At 57.7% G+C, this 16,152-nt stretch overlaps 2 protein-coding genes and 1 non-coding gene across 5 annotated transcripts; all 3 read left to right on the top strand.

Moving 5' to 3' along the window:
* Positions 1–6,248: 6,248 nt before the first annotated feature.
* On the top strand, positions 6,249–14,635 carry ATN1 (atrophin 1). The gene is made up of 10 exons (XM_055569382.1): positions 6,249–6,386; positions 6,640–6,777; positions 6,911–7,024; positions 7,726–9,716; positions 9,867–10,089; positions 10,461–11,157; positions 12,052–12,195; positions 12,509–12,689; positions 12,866–12,981; positions 14,530–14,635. Exons 1-9 carry the CDS (start codon positions 6,360–6,362, stop codon positions 12,897–12,899), a joined length of 3,549 nt encoding a protein of 1,182 aa, XP_055425357.1. The 5' UTR covers positions 6,249–6,359; the 3' UTR covers positions 12,900–12,981; positions 14,530–14,635.
* Positions 14,108–16,114, top strand: C1H12orf57 (chromosome 1 C12orf57 homolog). Of its 3 annotated transcripts, XM_055569413.1 has the most exons (4): positions 14,113–14,239; positions 14,530–14,646; positions 14,930–15,106; positions 15,885–16,114. In XM_055569413.1, exons 2-4 carry the CDS (start codon positions 14,595–14,597, stop codon positions 16,034–16,036), a joined length of 381 nt encoding a protein of 126 aa, XP_055425388.1. In that variant the 5' UTR covers positions 14,113–14,239; positions 14,530–14,594; the 3' UTR covers positions 16,037–16,114. The 3 variants fall into 3 exon arrangements, with proteins under 3 accessions (XP_055425398.1, XP_055425388.1, XP_055425378.1); XM_055569423.1 differs by lacking the exon at positions 14,530–14,646 and having other exon boundaries at positions 14,108–14,239; XM_055569403.1 differs by lacking the exon at positions 14,113–14,239 and having other exon boundaries at positions 14,436–14,646.
* On the top strand, positions 14,280–14,341 carry LOC129642570 (U7 small nuclear RNA). Its single transcript, XR_008709824.1, has one exon. It is a non-coding gene; the product is annotated as a U7 small nuclear RNA (small nuclear RNA).
* Positions 16,115–16,152: the final 38 nt, after the last annotated feature.

The raw sequence follows: 16,152 nt of genomic DNA on the forward strand, positions 1-16,152 counted from the left end.
AGACTTGTCACTCCCCCAAATTCTTATGTTCTCTGTTCTTTCCCCAACACCCATCACCCACAGACTCTTCACTCTTTCAGAAACCCATCCTCTCGTATATGTCTCCATCTTGTCGATTTCTTCCCCTCCTTAGGACCCCTAACTTCATCCCATTCTCTCACAACTGCCCCCACCCCCCACCACCAAACCTCTTCCGCTATGTGTCCGCCACAGATGCTGTCACCCCAAGCTTCTTTCCCCTGGTCACATCTCATTGCCCCCAAGAAGCTCCATCCCTCCAACCTCACCCCATCCCCGCGGCTTTGCCACACACCCACAGCCTCCCCCTCACCTCCGCCACACACCCCTAGGCCCCCCAAACTTCTCCAGCCTCCCCCATAACGGCCCGCGCCCCCCTCCCCACCTAGCCCTCTTCCGCGCCAGGATCGCGGGCTCCCCGCATTCCGCCTCGGCGCACCCCTCCCCGCGCCCCGGGCCCCTCGGCCTCGGTCTCGGCCAGCTCGCGCGGCGCCTCCCCCTCTCCGGATCCCCTCCCCCCTCGCCGCTCGCCTCGCGCTCCCTCCCTCGCGGCTCCCTCCCGGCCCCTCTCTCCTCCGTTCCTCCGCGCTCCCTCCTTCTCCCTCTTCCTCCCTTCTCCCATCCCCCTCTCCCAAGCTCCCTCCCTTCGCCGTCCGCTTTCCTGTGCGAGTCGCCGGACGCACCGCCCAGCCCGCCCGCCCGCAGCCCCGCATCGGGCAGGGGCCTGGGGCCGGGACCCGTTTCGGGGGTACCGGCGGCCTCGGGGAGGGGCCAGGAAGGGGCGAGGGAGACGACCGCCGGGCAGGGGCGGAGGCCGCGGGCGGAGGCCGCCTGAGGGGACCGGGGATCGCGGCGGTGAGGGCTGCGCCGGGCGGGCGCGGGCGGTGGGCGGGAGGCGGCGGGTCGCAGCCGCGCGGAGAGCCGGCCGGGCCGCGGGGGCGGACGGCGGCGCGGCGGGGGCGGGTGGCGCGGCCCGGGCGTTCCGGGTGGCCTGGGGAGGCGGCTGGCCTGGGGAGGGGCCGAGCGAGAGCAGGGATCGGGATTTGCTCCAGAGGCCGGCGGGCGACCGGGGCCAGGTGGGGTAAGAGGGGGGATGGGGGCCGCTCTCCGGGGGGGTCGGGGCCGCCGCCGCCGCCGTCGCGGCGGCGACTGAAGCCGGGAAGAGGAGAGGGGGGCGGGGGAGCGGCCGCCGCCGCCCCCCGGAGGCGCCGGAGCCCCGAATCCGCTCGGAGCCAGCCAGCCGTCCCGAGCTACAACCAGGTAAGCCCTGCTGCCGCCTGGGCCTCGGGCCCGCCGGGGTTCTGGTCCGCGGCTCCCCACCCCCACCCTTCCCAGTTCCCCCTCCCGCAGCTGCCGCCGCCTCCATTTGTTATTTTTCCGATCTGGTCCCCCACTGCGGGCAATGCCCGGCTTGAGGCTGGGGACTCAAGGGGTGGGGCCGGCCCCCGAGGAGGGAAGGGGGTCGGGGCACTTGGAGGATCTGGAACGTAGGGGAAGGTGGGAGGGTCTCAGGAGGAGGGCCAATGGGGCAGGAGGGTAGGCAGGACCCCGAGACCCAAAGAGGAACCCCGAGGTTGGAGTTTGGCGGAGGAAAAACGGGGTGCCTGGGAGGGGGCTTTGGGCGAAGGTAAAAAGGAATGGAGAGATGGCAGCGAGGTGGAGCATGAGGACTCCAGGAGAAGCCCCGAAGGCCCAGAACCCGGGTGTCAGAGCCCGGGGTTCGGGGTGCCAGGTATAGAAGGGAGGTGGGAAATGGGGAAGGGGTGTGGTAGGTAGATAGAAAGGGTTTGTAGCTGATTGAGGGAGGAGATTGGAACCTGGGGAAACCGGGACTCGCTCCGAGAGGGCCGCCTTTGAGAAGAAAAACCCGGCGTATTCTGCGGTGGAAGTGGGAAGGTGATGCCTTTGTGACTCAGTTTTCTTTCCCCAACTCCGGGTCACCTCTGACCCTGTTTTTCCAATTCCAGGCGTAGGTACTTCTTGGAGAGGGGCATGTTGGGGCTCAGCAGTGTGGTTCCTCCCGCAAGTGATGAGGAGGACAGGACCCCTGGAGGGAGACTTGGGGGAAAACGATTTCTGGGAGGGTGGCCTGGAGCGAACTGGGCAATCTTACAGGCACTCCAAACAAGTTGTGACCCCCACCCCACAGATCCCCAGAGCACCCACTGCCCCTCTAGCTGTGGTTTCTTTAAGAGGGGGTGGATCTTCATTACTGTTTTGTGCTCAAAGATTTCCCTAATTCCCTTTGTGCATGCACTTCTCTCTACTGGGGTAGGTACTCTAAGCTCCCTTACCTGAGGGTGCCATGGAGTACTGGAGTTGCTTTGGCAACTGGAAGGGGAGTGGCTGACAGATGGACCCCTGGGATGGACTCTTGAGGGGTAGGGTCTGCCATTTTGTTGCCATGGCAATGATCCAGTGGGATGTCCAAGAGATGGGGGCTCAGAATCTTGACGGGGGCCTCAGGTTTTTACTGTGTCCTTGGGACTCTTGGCTGAGTTCTGGAGGATGTTTCTGGTGCTGCTGGTGGAGAGGAGGTTCTTCGGGGCCTCCACCATCCTCCATCCAGGTCTCTTTGGGAACAAGTAGACATATTCCTTGCAGATAATGTGTGTTTCTTCAAGTCCTTCCTCTTAGGCATGGTGGGAGGATAGAAACGCTCTTGGTCCTAGTTATACCACCCTTGGCAGTTCGTTATTAGAGACTTTAAAAAAAATATTATTTATTTTTGGCTGCGCTGGGCCTTCTTTGTGGCGTGTGGGCTCTTTTTCCTGTACATGGGCTTTCTTGAGTTGCCGTGTGCCCGCTTCTCATTGCTGCTGGTTTCTCTTGTTGTGGAGCACAGGCTATAGGGTGCTCAGGCTCAGTAGTTGTGGCATACGAAGCTTAGTTGCCCCATACGAAGTTTAGTTGCCCCGCAACATGTGGGATCTTAGTTCCCAGACCAGGGATCAAACCTGTGTCCTCTGCATTGGCAGGCAGATTCTTAACCACTGGACCACCAGGCAAGTCCCGGGACTTTTTGTATACAGTAGTCTTTTTGCTTCTTCGTGCAGGTTTTTCTCTCTTTTCTTAAACTTGAGTCTTCCTTCCCAGGTATCCCTTTTCCTCTTTCCCAGACTGTGTCCATAGTGACCCTTTCCCTCAGCCAGCCTTCCACCTTCTATTTCTCCCACCTTGTAAGCATGGCTAGGCCCTCCATGCCTGTCCCAGGTGAGAGTGGCCCAGGGGAGAGGGCTGTGGAACAGCTGGTGTGGTGGGCTTCAGGACCGGAGCCAGGAGACGTGGTTCCTGGTCTAGTCCTGGCTGCACCTCTGAGTAACTGTGACCTTGGGCAAGTCACTTCTCTTTCTTTGAGCCCTGGCCTCACTGACGAAGGGTCACAGATAAGATGGTATCTGAGGTCCCAGTGACAACTGTAGATCCTGAAGCTTAGGCCCTACCTTGTTATCTGCTGGTCTGGGCTGCACTGTTATCTAGGACTGGTTTGTTAGTCTGGAAGTTCTGGAACGATGGTGGGGGCTGGGCCTACGTTCCTGAAATGTACCCTGCAAGCCCATCCTAGAAAGCCTTGTGCCTTGAGTGTATTCCTTCTGACCTCTATTACATTTCTCCCTTAATTTCTTTTCCTGTTCTTAGAGCTCTTTTTCCTTATTTTTCATATTTCCACCTCCCCAGTCTGGCCTTTATAATTTTACTTTTGCAGTAAGGTGCTGAAGGTGAAGGTGCTTAGTTTTTTTGCAGACACACAGTAGGTGCTTTATAAATTGGAATTACAGTGACAGACTACTAGAGCAGGAAGGAAGGTAGTTAGCTCAGCTTGTAGGTGCTAAAACAGGCTCCCTGTTCAGGAATTTATGTATAACCCAACCCTATCTCCTCCTTTCTTCTGCCACTCCTCCTCCCCAGGGTCACCTACCCTTTTATGACTGCTCTTCTTCAGAGCTACCCATTGCTAATTTTATCAGATAACTGATTAAAAGTTGAGGTGGGGGAGGGGCACACTGGGCTTGCTCTGTTCTTCAGGTACCTCCATTCTTGCCTTTCCCTGCCTCACCTAGAGTGAAGATGGTTCTGTGATAGGAAGACAAGTACCCTCCTTTATAGGGGCTGCCAAAAGACACACCAGTCACTATCATCTCTCTTGTGCTTTTGTTAAGATTGTTTCCCCCTTTTGTTTTGTTGGGTTTTGGTTGGGGTGGGTTGACAGTATTAGAAAATCAATTTACACAGCAGCTCAAAAATGTGGTAATAATTGTAGTGGAAGAGAAATGGCTGGGAGACTGGGCAGAGCATCAGTTGTAAGCTCAGACCTGGGCTCTGACCCAGCTATTTTGTGACTTTAAGTAGATTTTTAGTAAGTTTCCTGGAAAAGTTAGGCTCACCCCTCACTGCATGCCTCAGGAGGGTTCAGTGGAGGTGAGTGAGAAGGAATTACTCTGTATTCCTTGGGAAAATACACTATAGAATGTGGAAATGCTGTTTCCATAGCCAGGGCTTTCAGTTCAGAGTAGGTGGCTAAGCCTGCTCCGTTCCCACCGAGGCCAGCAGCACTTCATTTGAGAAGACCTGCTAAAGTCAGTGGGTTTAAAGGTCAGTAGTAAAAAGAGACCAGAAAACCCATATGTACAGGACATTGCGAGGGATATAGAAAGGAAGAAAACAGTAAGAAAATAGTATTTTGGGGACTTCCCTGGTGGCCCAGTGGTTAAGAATTTGCCTGCCAATGCAGAGGACACGGGTTCAACCCCTGGTCTGGGAAGATCCCCCGTGCCATGGAGCAGCTAGACCTATGAACCACAACTATTGAGCCTCTGCTCCACAACAAGAGAAGCCAATGCGACAAGAAGCCGGGGCACAACAGCCCTCCTGCAGCAACCAAAAATAAATAAAAAGAAGATAGTACTTTTGCTCTCAAAAGCTCTTATGGTAAGTAACATGGAGAGATGTGACACTTAGCAGGAAACACAAGTGTAAATGAAAATTGCTGACTATGTAGATATGGATATATAAGGAAACATATAGATGTATATAGATTGGCTATGAGGACCTGGGAGCCCCTGTCTAAACCAGATGGGAGGGCAGGCTAACTTATGTATAAACTCAGAATGTTTGCTCAGTGATCTTCACTGATTTGGTTGGTAAAGTGAAAGCTCTGAGTTTTCCTCCAGGCTTAGGGGACCTAAGCACTGGAGCGGGGGCTTATGAGACTCAGAATTGAAGTTCAGCACTTTGGGGACACCTCAGTTTGGTCTTGGCATTGGTAGGGCTGCGCGCCTTTGCACTGTTGAATGGGACATTGTTCTCCCACCTACTCTAATGTGAAGAAAGATTCTTTTCATATCTCAGAGACTGATCTAGGCCTTCTGAGAATTCTCCTCACCAACTTCTGATGAGAGTATAGCTAAATACTGAAAAAAGAGCATGCGCTTGGAAGTCAGGGGGATGGGGCTTGATTCTGGCACTGTCTCTAGTTCCTCACTGTGTACTCATCGCGTGAAGTTGGGCAAGTCACAATCACAATCTTTTATCCTCAGTCTCCTCACCTATATAATGGGAATAATAAGACTACCTCCTTTATAGGGTTGGGCTTCCCTGGTGGCTCAGCTGGTAAAGAATCCGCCTGCAATGTGGGAAACATGGGTTCAATCCCTGGATTGGGAAGATCCCCTGGAGAAGGGAATGGCTACCCACTCCAGCATTCTGGCCTAGAGAATTCCCTGGACTGTATAGATCATGGGGTCGCAAAGAATCGGACATGACTGAATCAATTTCACTTTCAGGGATGGTTTTAAATATGAAATGAAATTGGGCTTTTTGTCAACTAAGGGCTTGACATAAAGCACTCAATAAATCAGCTTATATTTCAGGTACATCTCTTTGTGCTCCTTTTGTAAGGCTTTGTGGAATTTCGTGTGTGCATATATTTCCAAGGGGGAAGTAGTGTGATCTCCTGAATTGGGGTGCATAGAAACATCTGTGCTTTCTGCCTTCCAGAGAGATGAAGGGGATGACATTGCCAGCAGAGGTTCCCTCACTTACAGACAGCTGGAGCGGCCCATGGGCAAGCCAGCAGTGTGTCATGGCTGGGCTGCCCACTCAGCCCCTTGACAAGTGCAGCAGTACCCTCTTCAGACTCTGTTCACCAGTTTGGAGACTCTGATGGTCTTTTTCCAACAGGCTTCACTGCAGACAGGCCCTGCAAGTTCCAGGTGCTGAAAACTCGGAGAGCCTGCTTCTTGCTTCCCAGGTCGTAGCTGGGGGAAACTTAGGGTGAAGCAGAGAAGTTTCTGTATCCAGCTGCCCGGGCAGAGGAGAATGGGGTCTCCACAGCCTGAAGAATGAAGACACGACAGAATAAAGACTCAGTGAGTAGGAGCTAAAATGAGAGACACAGAAGGCCATGGTCAGGAAAGATTCTGGCCTGTCCCCATGCCCCGCTCACCCTGGCCACCCTCCTCGACTCTTTCCTCCCTCCTTTCTTTCTCCCCCGACAGCCGAGCCTGGCTTTGAACCCCATCCTTCCGCGACAGCCACTGGAGGGGAATAGAAAGAAGGCACAGGATGAAGTGAGGTGTAATGTAGAAAACCACATCATCTGCTCACTTCCTTCTCCCTCAGATGTCAATGAGGAGTGGACGGAAGAAAGAGGCCCCTGGGCCCCGGGAAGAGCTGAGACCGAGGGGCCGGGCCTCCCCTGGCGGGGTCAGCACGTCCAGCAGTGATGGCAAAGCCGAGAAGTCTAGGCAGACGGCCAAGGTATTCTGTCCCCATGTCCTGCCACAGGATGCCCGGGCACTGGGGCTGACGGTGTATGTGTGTGTTGGGGGGAGCTTCCTGTCTGGCTGAGGGCACCGGTGGAAGTACAAGATAGGAATTTTCTTTCTAACAGAAAGCCCGAGTAGAGGAAGCCTCCACCCCAAAGGTCAGCAAGCAGGGCCGGAGTGAAGAGATCTCAGAGAGCGAAAGTGAGGAGACCAATGCACCAAAAAAGACCAAAACTGAGGTGAGAGACCCTTGTCGCCATCATGACCCATTTTCTCGACATTCTTTCACTCAAACTTTCTTTCACTCACAATTCTTACTTTAATTTTGTCTGCAACATGAGAGAATAGTCTTCTCCGAGTGCTTATGGAAGTGGTCTGTCTGGATGTGTCAGATCTTTAGGGCTCTGGCCAGAGTGTCAGGTGACCAGGCAGTGCCAAAGAGGAATGGGTAGAGCATGGGGGATTCTAGCCTCTCCCTTTCTAGGGCCTGGTTTTCAGGCAGGGTCTGGGGAGGAGATCCAGGATGAGAAGTCTCAGTAGGAGGAACGAGTAAGTAGAGCATGCAGAAGCGGTCTTTTTAAGAACCAGTGGTTTCTGGGATGTTTAATTAGAAGGGTAGATGAGATGAGAGGATGGCAGATGGGCTGGTGGAAGATAAGGATTTGGGTTCAGCTGTGGAATGGGAGGAGATGCTAGAGATGGATGTCTGAGGAAGGAACTGGTTTGCCCTGCGGGAACTCGAATGCCTGCTAGGGAGCAGCGGAGAGACTGTGCGAGTGGAGGATCCCCAGAAGTTCAGGCGGTGGGCTTGAGCAAAAGTGCTCTTCCTGTTGTGGTGCAGTGGTGTGCTGTGGATGGGAAATCATTCTGTGCCAGCAAGGCCCCAAATCCAGGGGAGGCAGGAAAAGCAAAGGCCACCACGGCTCTCCCTCTTGTGCAGCAGGAGCTGCCCCGGCCCCAGTCTCCCTCCGATCTGGACAGTCTGGATGGGCGGAGCCTCAATGACGATGGCAGCAGTGACCCCAGGGACATCGACCAGGACAACCGGAGCACGTCTCCTAGCATCTACAGCCCTGGAAGCGTGGAGAATGACTCCGACTCGTCTTCTGGCCTGTCCCAGGGCCCAGCCCGCCCCTATCACCCACCTCCACTCTTCCCGCCCTCCCCTCCACCACCTGACAGCACCTCCCGACAGCCAGAGCCTGGCTTTGAACCCCACCCTTCTGTGACACCCACCGGATATCATGCTCCCATGGAGCCCCCCACATCTCGGATGTTCCAGGCTCCTCCAGGGGCTCCTCCCCCTCATCCACAGCTCTACCCTGGGGGCTCTAGTGGGGGAGTTTTGTCTGGACCCCCACTGGGTCCCAAGGGGAGCGGGGCTGCCTCTTCAGTGGGGGCCCCTAGTGGGGGTAAGCAGCACCCCCCACCCACCACCCCCATTTCAATATCAAGCTCTGGGGCTGGTGGTGCACCCCCAACGAAGCCACCTAACACTCCAGTCGGTGGTGGAAGCCTACCGTCTGCGCCACCACCAGCCTCCTTCCCCCACGTGACACCAAACCTGCCTCCCCCACCTGCTCTGCGACCCCTTAACAATGCATCGGCCTCTCCTCCTGGCCTGGGGGCCCAGCCACTACCTGGGCATCTCCCCTCCCCCCATGCCATGGGGCAGAGCATGGGTGGACTTCCTCCTGGCCCGGAGAAGGGGCCCACTCTGGCTCCTTCACCCCATCCTCTGCCCCCTGCGTCCTCTTCAGCCCCTGCCCCCCCAATGAGGTATCCTTACTCATCCTCTACTAGCAGCTCTGCAGCAGCCGCCTCTTCCAATTCTTCTGCCTCTGCCTCTGCCTCCCAGTACCCTGCTTCCCAGGCACTGCCCAGTTATCCCCACTCCTTCCCTCCCCCGACCAGTCTCTCTGTCTCCAATCAGCCCCCCAAGTATACGCAGCCTTCTCTTCCATCCCAGGCTGTGTGGAGCCAGGGTCCCCCTCCACCTCCTCCCTATGGCCGCCTCTTAGCCAACAGCAGTGCCCACCCAGGTCCCTTCCCTCCTTCAGCTGGAGGCCAGTCCACAGCCCACCCATCAGCCCCAACACATCACCACCACCACCAGCAGCAGCAGCAGCAGCAGCAACCACCACCACATCATGGGGGCTCTGGGCCCCCTCCCCCTGGAGCATATCCTCACCCCCTGGAGAGTGGTGGTTCCCACCATGCACACCCCTATGCCATGTCTCCCTCCCTGGGGTCTCTGAGACCCTACCCACCAGGGCCAGCACACCTGCCCCCACCTCACAGCCAGGTGTCCTACAGCCAAGCAGGTCCCAATGGACCCCCAACCTCCTCTTCTTCCAATTCCTCTTCCTCTTCTCAAGGGTCCTACCCGGGTTCACACCCCTCTCCTTCCCAGGGTCCCCCAGGGGCGCCCTACTCCTTTCCACCGGTGCCTCCGGTCACCACTTCCTCGGCCACACTTTCCACGGTCATTGCCACAGTGGCTTCCTCGCCAGCAGGCTACAAGACAGCCTCCCCACCTGGGCCCCCGCCGTATGGCAAGCGAGCCCCGTCCCCAGGGGCCTACAAGACAGCCACTCCACCTGGATACAAGCCGGGGTCGCCGCCCTCCTTCCGAACGGGGACCCCACCGGGCTACCGAGGCGCCTCGCCGCCCGCAGGCCCAGGGACCTTCAAGCCGGGGTCGCCCACCGTGGGGTCAGGGCCGCTGCCGCCTGCGGGGCCCTCCGGCCTGTCATCCCTGCCCGCACCGCCTGCGGCCCCCGCCTCTGGGCCGCCCCTGAGTGCCACGCAGATCAAACAGGAGCCGGCGGAGGAATATGAGACCCCCGAGAGCCCGGTGCCCCCGGCCCGCAGCCCCTCGCCCCCTCCCAAGGTGGTAGATGTGCCCAGCCACGCCAGCCAGTCGGCCAGGTGAGTGCCGGGGCGGGGGTTGGGGGTGGAAAGCGCGGGATGGGTCCCCCGTTCGTGTGATGCTTATCAAAGTACTCCAGGCCCTGCTCTCGGCCGCCAGTGGGGGTGCCGCTCGCAGGGCTGAGCGCGCGCTACCTCGGCGCCCGGCAGGTTCAACAAACACCTGGACCGCGGCTTTAACTCGTGCGCGCGCAGCGATCTGTACTTCGTACCGCTGGAGGGGTCCAAGCTGGCCAAGAAACGGGCCGACCTGGTAGAGAAGGTGCGGCGCGAGGCCGAGCAGCGCGCGCGCGAAGAAAAGGAGCGCGAGCGCGAGCGGGAGCGCGAGAAGGAACGCGAGCGCGAGAAGGAGCGCGAGCTGGAACGCAGCGTGGTGAGTGCGTCACTGTGCGCGCCTCCCGCCTCGGGGCCGCCCTCTACGCGACTCAGAGAGTTTCGAGGGGGTGGGGCCATGCGCCACCTGTCGGACAGGAGGAGCCATGGCAACCCAGGAAATGGAGACCAGAGTATTCCAGCGGCAGGAATTGCATCCCTGGGCTGAAGAAAAGAAAGGCAAGCTCAGGTCAGAGTACCCGTGGATCGTAGGAAGAGCATCTCTCCTCCGCAGGAAGAGAAGGGGCTGGGAAATCCCTGGTAGGCCGAGTTACAGTAAGCTGAGGCTTTAGGCATTCAGGTGCTGAGACAAATTAGCAGCTGAGGACCCAGACCTGCTTTGTTGACCCCGCGTCTCCCTGTGTCCCACAGAAGTTGGCTCAGGAGGGCCGTGCTCCAGTGGAGTGCCCATCTCTCGGCCCAGTGCCCCATCGCCCTCCGTTTGAGCCGGGCAGTGCTGTGGCTACAGTGCCCCCTTACCTGGGCCCCGACACTCCAGCCCTACGCACCCTCAGTGAATACGCCCGGCCCCACGTGATGTCTCCTGGCAATCGCAACCATCCGTTCTACGTGCCCCTGGGGGCAGTGGACCCGGGGCTCCTGGGTTACAATGTCCCGGCCTTGTACAGCAGTGACCCAGCAGCCCGGGAGAGGGAGCGGGAAGCCCGTGAACGAGACCTGCGTGACCGCCTCAAGCCTGGCTTTGAGGTGAAGCCCAGCGAGCTGGAGCCCCTACATGGGGTCCCTGGGCCAGGCCTGGATCCCTTCCCCCGACACGGGGGCCTGGCTCTGCAGCCTGGCCCCCCGGGCTTGCACCCTTTCCCCTTCCATCCGAGCCTGGGGCCCCTGGAGAGAGAACGTCTAGCTCTGGCAGCTGGGCCCGCCCTGCGGCCTGACATGTCCTACGCGGAGCGTCTGGCAGCTGAGAGGCAACATGCAGAAAGGGTGGCCGCCCTGGGCAATGACCCGCTGGCACGGCTGCAGATGCTCAACGTGACCCCCCATCACCACCAGCACTCCCACATCCACTCTCACCTGCACCTCCACCAGCAGGATGCCATCCACGCAGGTGAGACTCCCTCGTCCTTGGCCAGGCCCTTTGAGATCACCTTGCACCCTGGCAGGTCATTGGGCGCTTCTCTTGCTCAGGCCTGGACTTCCCACCCCACGTCTGGCCTGAGCCGCTCTCCTGAGATTGCTGCCCTGGTCTTTGCCTCCCCAGCCTGTCTCCTCTTACCCCAGCCCTACTGCAGAGACCCTGCCCCACACCCCAGCCCCATTCAGGTCTGGCGTCTCCCCCCACACCCCATGGTAGAAGCCGGAGGTGGAAACCCTTGAAGGAGTGCGATCTTCCTCCCCTCACAGCCTCTGTCCCTGAGCCCTTCTCATAACTATTTCCTTGCTCCTCTGGGTTCACCTCTATTGTTTCTTGCCATTTTCTCCATCCAGGCAGAGGTGTTTCATGTTCCTCTCCGAATCTACAGATCTGTGACCTTCTAGAAAGCCCTGTGGCTCAGGTTGTGGGATCACAAGTGACAATGAGCTTTACCCACAATGAGTCTTTCTACCATTTTTCTAATTGTCAGAACACTGCCCCATCTAGCCTTACAATCACATTCATTCCAGGCTCCTTGTGCTCTCTTTTAAGTTCCTCTCTGTCTCATTTCCTAAACTTCCTTTTCTCTTCCATCTCCTCTCAGTAGTCCACTCCCTATTCCTCAGGTCCCTCTGAGAACTGGAATCTCCTGTCCTCTGCCATCCGTCCGTCTGTCCCTCCTGCAGTAGGGTCTTGCCCTGTCCATCTCCCAGACCCCTAGCCCCTCCATTGGGCCTTTTTTGCTTCACTGGATCACCCTGTGTTTGATCGTCCACCTCTCTTCCCAGGCATGGAGCCCTTCACCCAAATGCATGGTTTTCCCCAAACCTGCCTTCTGTTGACACCTTCCTCTTCTCTACCCTCCAGCCTCTGCCTCGGTGCACCCTCTCATTGACCCCCTGGCCTCAGGGTCTCACCTTACCCGGATCCCCTACCCAGCTGGGACCCTCCCCAACCCCCTTCTTCCTCACCCTCTGCACGAGAACGAAGTTCTTCGTCACCAGCTCTTTGGTAAGGATGGAGGTTGGGGGTGGGAACAGTCTCTCGAGAGAAAGAATAGAGGAAATTAGGTGCTGGAATCAGTCTGATTGGGCTTGGGGAGAGATGAGAAGGTGGCGGGAGGAACTGGGAATGGAGGCTGGATGGCTGAGGCCCTGGCTGAGAGGCACAGATGTTAGGGTCAGGCTCAGAGGCCTAACCACCTCTGGCAGCTGGTAGGACTGGCTGTCACCTACGTTGATTAGTTGCGGTTCCTCTGTATGTACAGTGTCTGGCCACCTGAGTACCTCATCAGTCATGTGGCCCCTGCCCTTCCTGCCCACAGCTGCTCCATACCGGGACCTGCCAGCCTCCCTCTCTGCCCCGATGTCGGCAGCTCACCAGCTGCAGGCCATGCACGCACAGTCAGCGGAGTTGCAGCGCTTGGCGCTGGAGCAGCAGCAGTGGCTGCACGCCCATCACCCGCTGCACAGTGTGCCGCTGCCCGCCCAGGAGGACTACTACAGGTACCACAGGGTGCCTGGGACCCACCGGAGGGGACCCGGCGGAGGGGATGCACCCCAGCCTGCCAGGGGTGGGTGTGGCCCCCGCGGGAGGGGACCCATCCTCAGTGAGCGGGGGGGTCAGGATGGACCTCAGTCTTTCTCCCCCCCACCCCCTACTCTGCCCGCTCTTCCCCCAGTCATCTGAAGAAGGAAAGCGACAAGCCGCTGTAGGACCTGCGATCGAGAGAGCACCATGCCCCTGCCTCTGGACCAAGGAGGCCTCTCTCCCCGCCTGCCACTCAGAGCCTCCGGGGTGCGGCTCAGGCCCCGGGCCTCGGGCTTCTGGGCAGGAGGGAGGAAGGGACAGATGCAAGGCCGAGGCTCCTGTGGTGTGCGGAGGCAGGGAGGGGGTGGGTGGGGGCAGAAAGCGCACAGTATCTTGGACCGGGTCCCTCTCCCTTGGCCCCCGACTTTCTTCCTCCCCCACGTGCAGCCCCCCCCCCCCCACACCCGTGGCCGCTGCCCGCTCCCCACCCCTGGTGTGATTATTTCATCTGTTAGCTGTGGCTGTTTTGCGTAGCATCGTGTGCCGCCCCTGCCCATCCCCAGCCGCCCCCCCTCCCCGCCCCGTGTGCGCCCCCTCACTGCGATGTATGACCCTTGCCCCTCCCCCACATTAATAATTTATATATATAAATATCTATATGACGCTCTTTAAAGAACATCCCAAACGAAACCAACCAAACAAAAACATCCTCACGACTCCCCAGGAAGATGTCTGTGGCTGTTTCTTTGTGGGCTGTGAGGTGTGGGTGGGGGTGTGGGTCTCCGCGCAGTGACACCTCGAGAGAAAGCCGTGCGACCTCCCAGAGACCAGCCCGGAAGTGGGTAGGGACCCTGGCGAGTTGGAGAGGGGACTCAAAAAGAACCCGGGGTCCTGGAGCCCTGGCTCCGCCATAAGGGGTGCCGGGGCAAGTCCCGACCCTTTTTCCCAAGGCTGGGCAGTCAGGATGTTGGCGGCCCAGGACAGCTCTAGGGAACTACGCAGACTTGGGAGGCGTTTCTGCCACTGGTCCTACAGCTAGGAGCCTCCGGGGACCCGAATCCTTTCGGTTGAGTAGCTAGAAATAGTGATACAGCGGAGGTGCAGGGGGCGTGGCTGCAATAAGTTTAGAACCCAGGTGTCTTAACCACCCTAAAGTTGCGGGGAGAGGGAGTGGGGGGACAATTTCAAACGCCCAGAAGGGAAGGGAAATTAGAGGGCGTCACCTCACACCTCGACGCAAGACCATTTTAGGAAAGCGCAGGAGCCGCCGAGCTCTTTTGCTGCGAAGCCTCGTCCGCGTTCTTAAAAACTAAAGGGGGCGTGACTGGCTTCCTCCTCAGCCAATCGGCATCGGTTCATTTGCATAGCCCCCCCCCCATCCAACGTTCATAAACTCTAGCCGCGAAGGATTTAAGAGTTCGTTAGAACACGGTCTTCCCCTCCGAAAGTCGCAGTCTGCCTCGTTATCTGTAGAGCAATAGGAGCTAGGAACCGGCCGTCGGGGCTCACCCTCACTGACAGCGGGGTTGGTGGCTATGCCGCGCGATCTCCGGGTGCTACGCCCCTAGTGTTACAGCTCTTTTAGAATTTGTCTAGCAGGCTTTCCGGTTTATACCGGAAAGCCCCTCCCACAAAAGTCGTTGTGAACAATAGAATAGTATTTGGTTGGGGAACTGTTTTTTTTTTTTTTTTTTTTTTTGTATGTCTTTAGTCCGATTTTGGCGGAGAAAATCCGTGAGAGATTGGGTTTCTTGTCTGGAAATTTCCGGTTCTGTCTGATGTCGTTTCCTGTTCTCCTTTCTTTTTCGCCGCAAGGGCCGCGCTAGGAGCTGGTTCGTTTTTTGCCAGCTCGTCGTTGCTGCACGTGCATCTATTGTCCCATGGCGTCTGCCTCGGCTCAGTCCGCGGCCCTGAGCGCAGAGCAGGCCAAGGGTGAGAAGCCTCCCATTTGCCCGGGGGGCTCCTTTTTCGAGAAAGGCGCTGGGCGAGAAGGGTGATTGCATTCGTTGGGAAGTGGGGGTGCGCGGGGCCATTCTCTCTTCAGAGGAGTCTCCTTGCTCTCAGCGAGGAATTCGGGGGCCGAATATATCGGGTTATTACGGCTTCAGTTCACTAATCCACTGCCCTTTTCCTTGCGCTGTCGGCCGCTCGGGTCGGCCGGACTCGGATTCCCACTCGCGGCGGCGACTCCTTCCTGGGCTGCATCTATGCACAGTGGTCCTGGCCGAGGTGATCCAGGCGTTCTCGGCGCCAGAGAATGCCGTTCGCATGGACGAGGCTCGGGACAACGCGTGTAACGACATGGGCAAAATGCTGCAATTCGTGTTGCCCGTGGCCACGCAGATTCAGCAGGAGGTTATTAAAGCCTACGGTTTCAGCTGCGATGGGGAAGGTGGGTCGCACGGGGGTCGGCGGTGAAGTGGGTCGAGGAGAGGACGATGGATCTGTTGGGTCCCTGAGCCGTCGTCTCCTTTCTCGCCACACGGCGGCAGCCACAGTCTAACAGTGTTGGCGCTCAGAGCCCAGGGTCTGCTGTGAACTTGAGCTGAGAGGTTAAGTGCATGTTGTCGTTACCATTAATTATACTGTTATTCCGTTTTAAAATGAGAAATCAGGCTCTGCTAGTAAACCAGTGCTGGAGGCCACAGGAGAACTTCCTATGAGCCCCATTTTGATGGCTTTTAGTGAGATGTCTATATGACCACACACTTCTGCAGCCCCCGCCCCAAAGTGTTTCAGCTAATCTGAGGGCTGGCTAATCTGAGGGTTGTTTCTTGGGTGAGATCACCGAGTTCTCCAAGAATGTTTATTGATTCCGCCCAGCTGGCCCATGATCCTGCTGTGTCCTGGTTATAGACTGGCGATCTCGTTCTGGTGGGTACGCATCCTTTGGGCTCTTGTGACTAAACTGCTAAAATGGTTAATCTGATCCTGGGAAGCACACTGCTCTGGGATGTATTCATTCACTGCATCCCATCCGGTCGTGCCTGGTGTAGACCAGGAAATAGTTTATCCGGACCACGCAGGGCATAGCCTGGGTCTTGTTTTGAAGACAGCTACCTGGCCAGAGGGGAAGCAGCCATCCACTCCAGCTCCAGCTGCTCCCTCCTGCCATCTTGGGCACATCCGTCCCCTGTGGATGTGGACTGATGCTTCGTTCCCCTTTGCAGGTGTTCTTAAGTTTGCCCGCCTTGTTAAGTCTTACGAAGCACAGGATCCCGAGATTGCCAGCCTGTCGGGGAAGCTGAAGGCTCTGTTCCTGCCGCCCATGACCCTGCCGCCCCACGGGCCTGCTTCGGGTGGCAGCGTGGCCGCCTCCTGAGGGCTGGCCCTCCCATAACACTGCTGGGGAAGGGAAGACCTAATTGTACCGCAGGATAATAAATGTGCCTGTGACTTAGTGTTGACGTATGTTTTTTGTGACCCTGACAACCTCTA

Source organism: Bubalus kerabau, chromosome 1, assembly GCF_029407905.1.
Source record: "Bubalus kerabau isolate K-KA32 ecotype Philippines breed swamp buffalo chromosome 1, PCC_UOA_SB_1v2, whole genome shotgun sequence".
Taxonomy (NCBI): Eukaryota; Metazoa; Chordata; class Mammalia; order Artiodactyla; family Bovidae; genus Bubalus; species Bubalus kerabau.

Excerpts from the sequence above, each read along its gene's own strand:
- C1H12orf57 (XM_055569413.1), top strand. The coding sequence starts at position 14,595 with ATGGCGTCTGCCTCGGCTCAGTCCGCGGCCCTGAGCGCAGAGCAGGCC. Across the intron at positions 14,647-14,929 it reads GAGCGCAGAGCAGGCCAAGG|TGGTCCTGGCCGAGGTGATC; the intron begins GTGAGAAGCCTC and ends ATCTATGCACAG. Across the intron at positions 15,107-15,884 it reads TTTCAGCTGCGATGGGGAAG|GTGTTCTTAAGTTTGCCCGC; the intron begins GTGGGTCGCACG and ends TCCCCTTTGCAG.
- ATN1 (XM_055569382.1), top strand. The coding sequence starts at position 6,360 with ATGAAGACACGACAGAATAAAGACTCA. Across the intron at positions 6,778-6,910 it reads AGTCTAGGCAGACGGCCAAG|AAAGCCCGAGTAGAGGAAGC; the intron begins GTATTCTGTCCC and ends TCTTTCTAACAG. Across the intron at positions 12,690-12,865 it reads GCCCAGGAGGACTACTACAG|TCATCTGAAGAAGGAAAGCG; the intron begins GTACCACAGGGT and ends CTCTTCCCCCAG.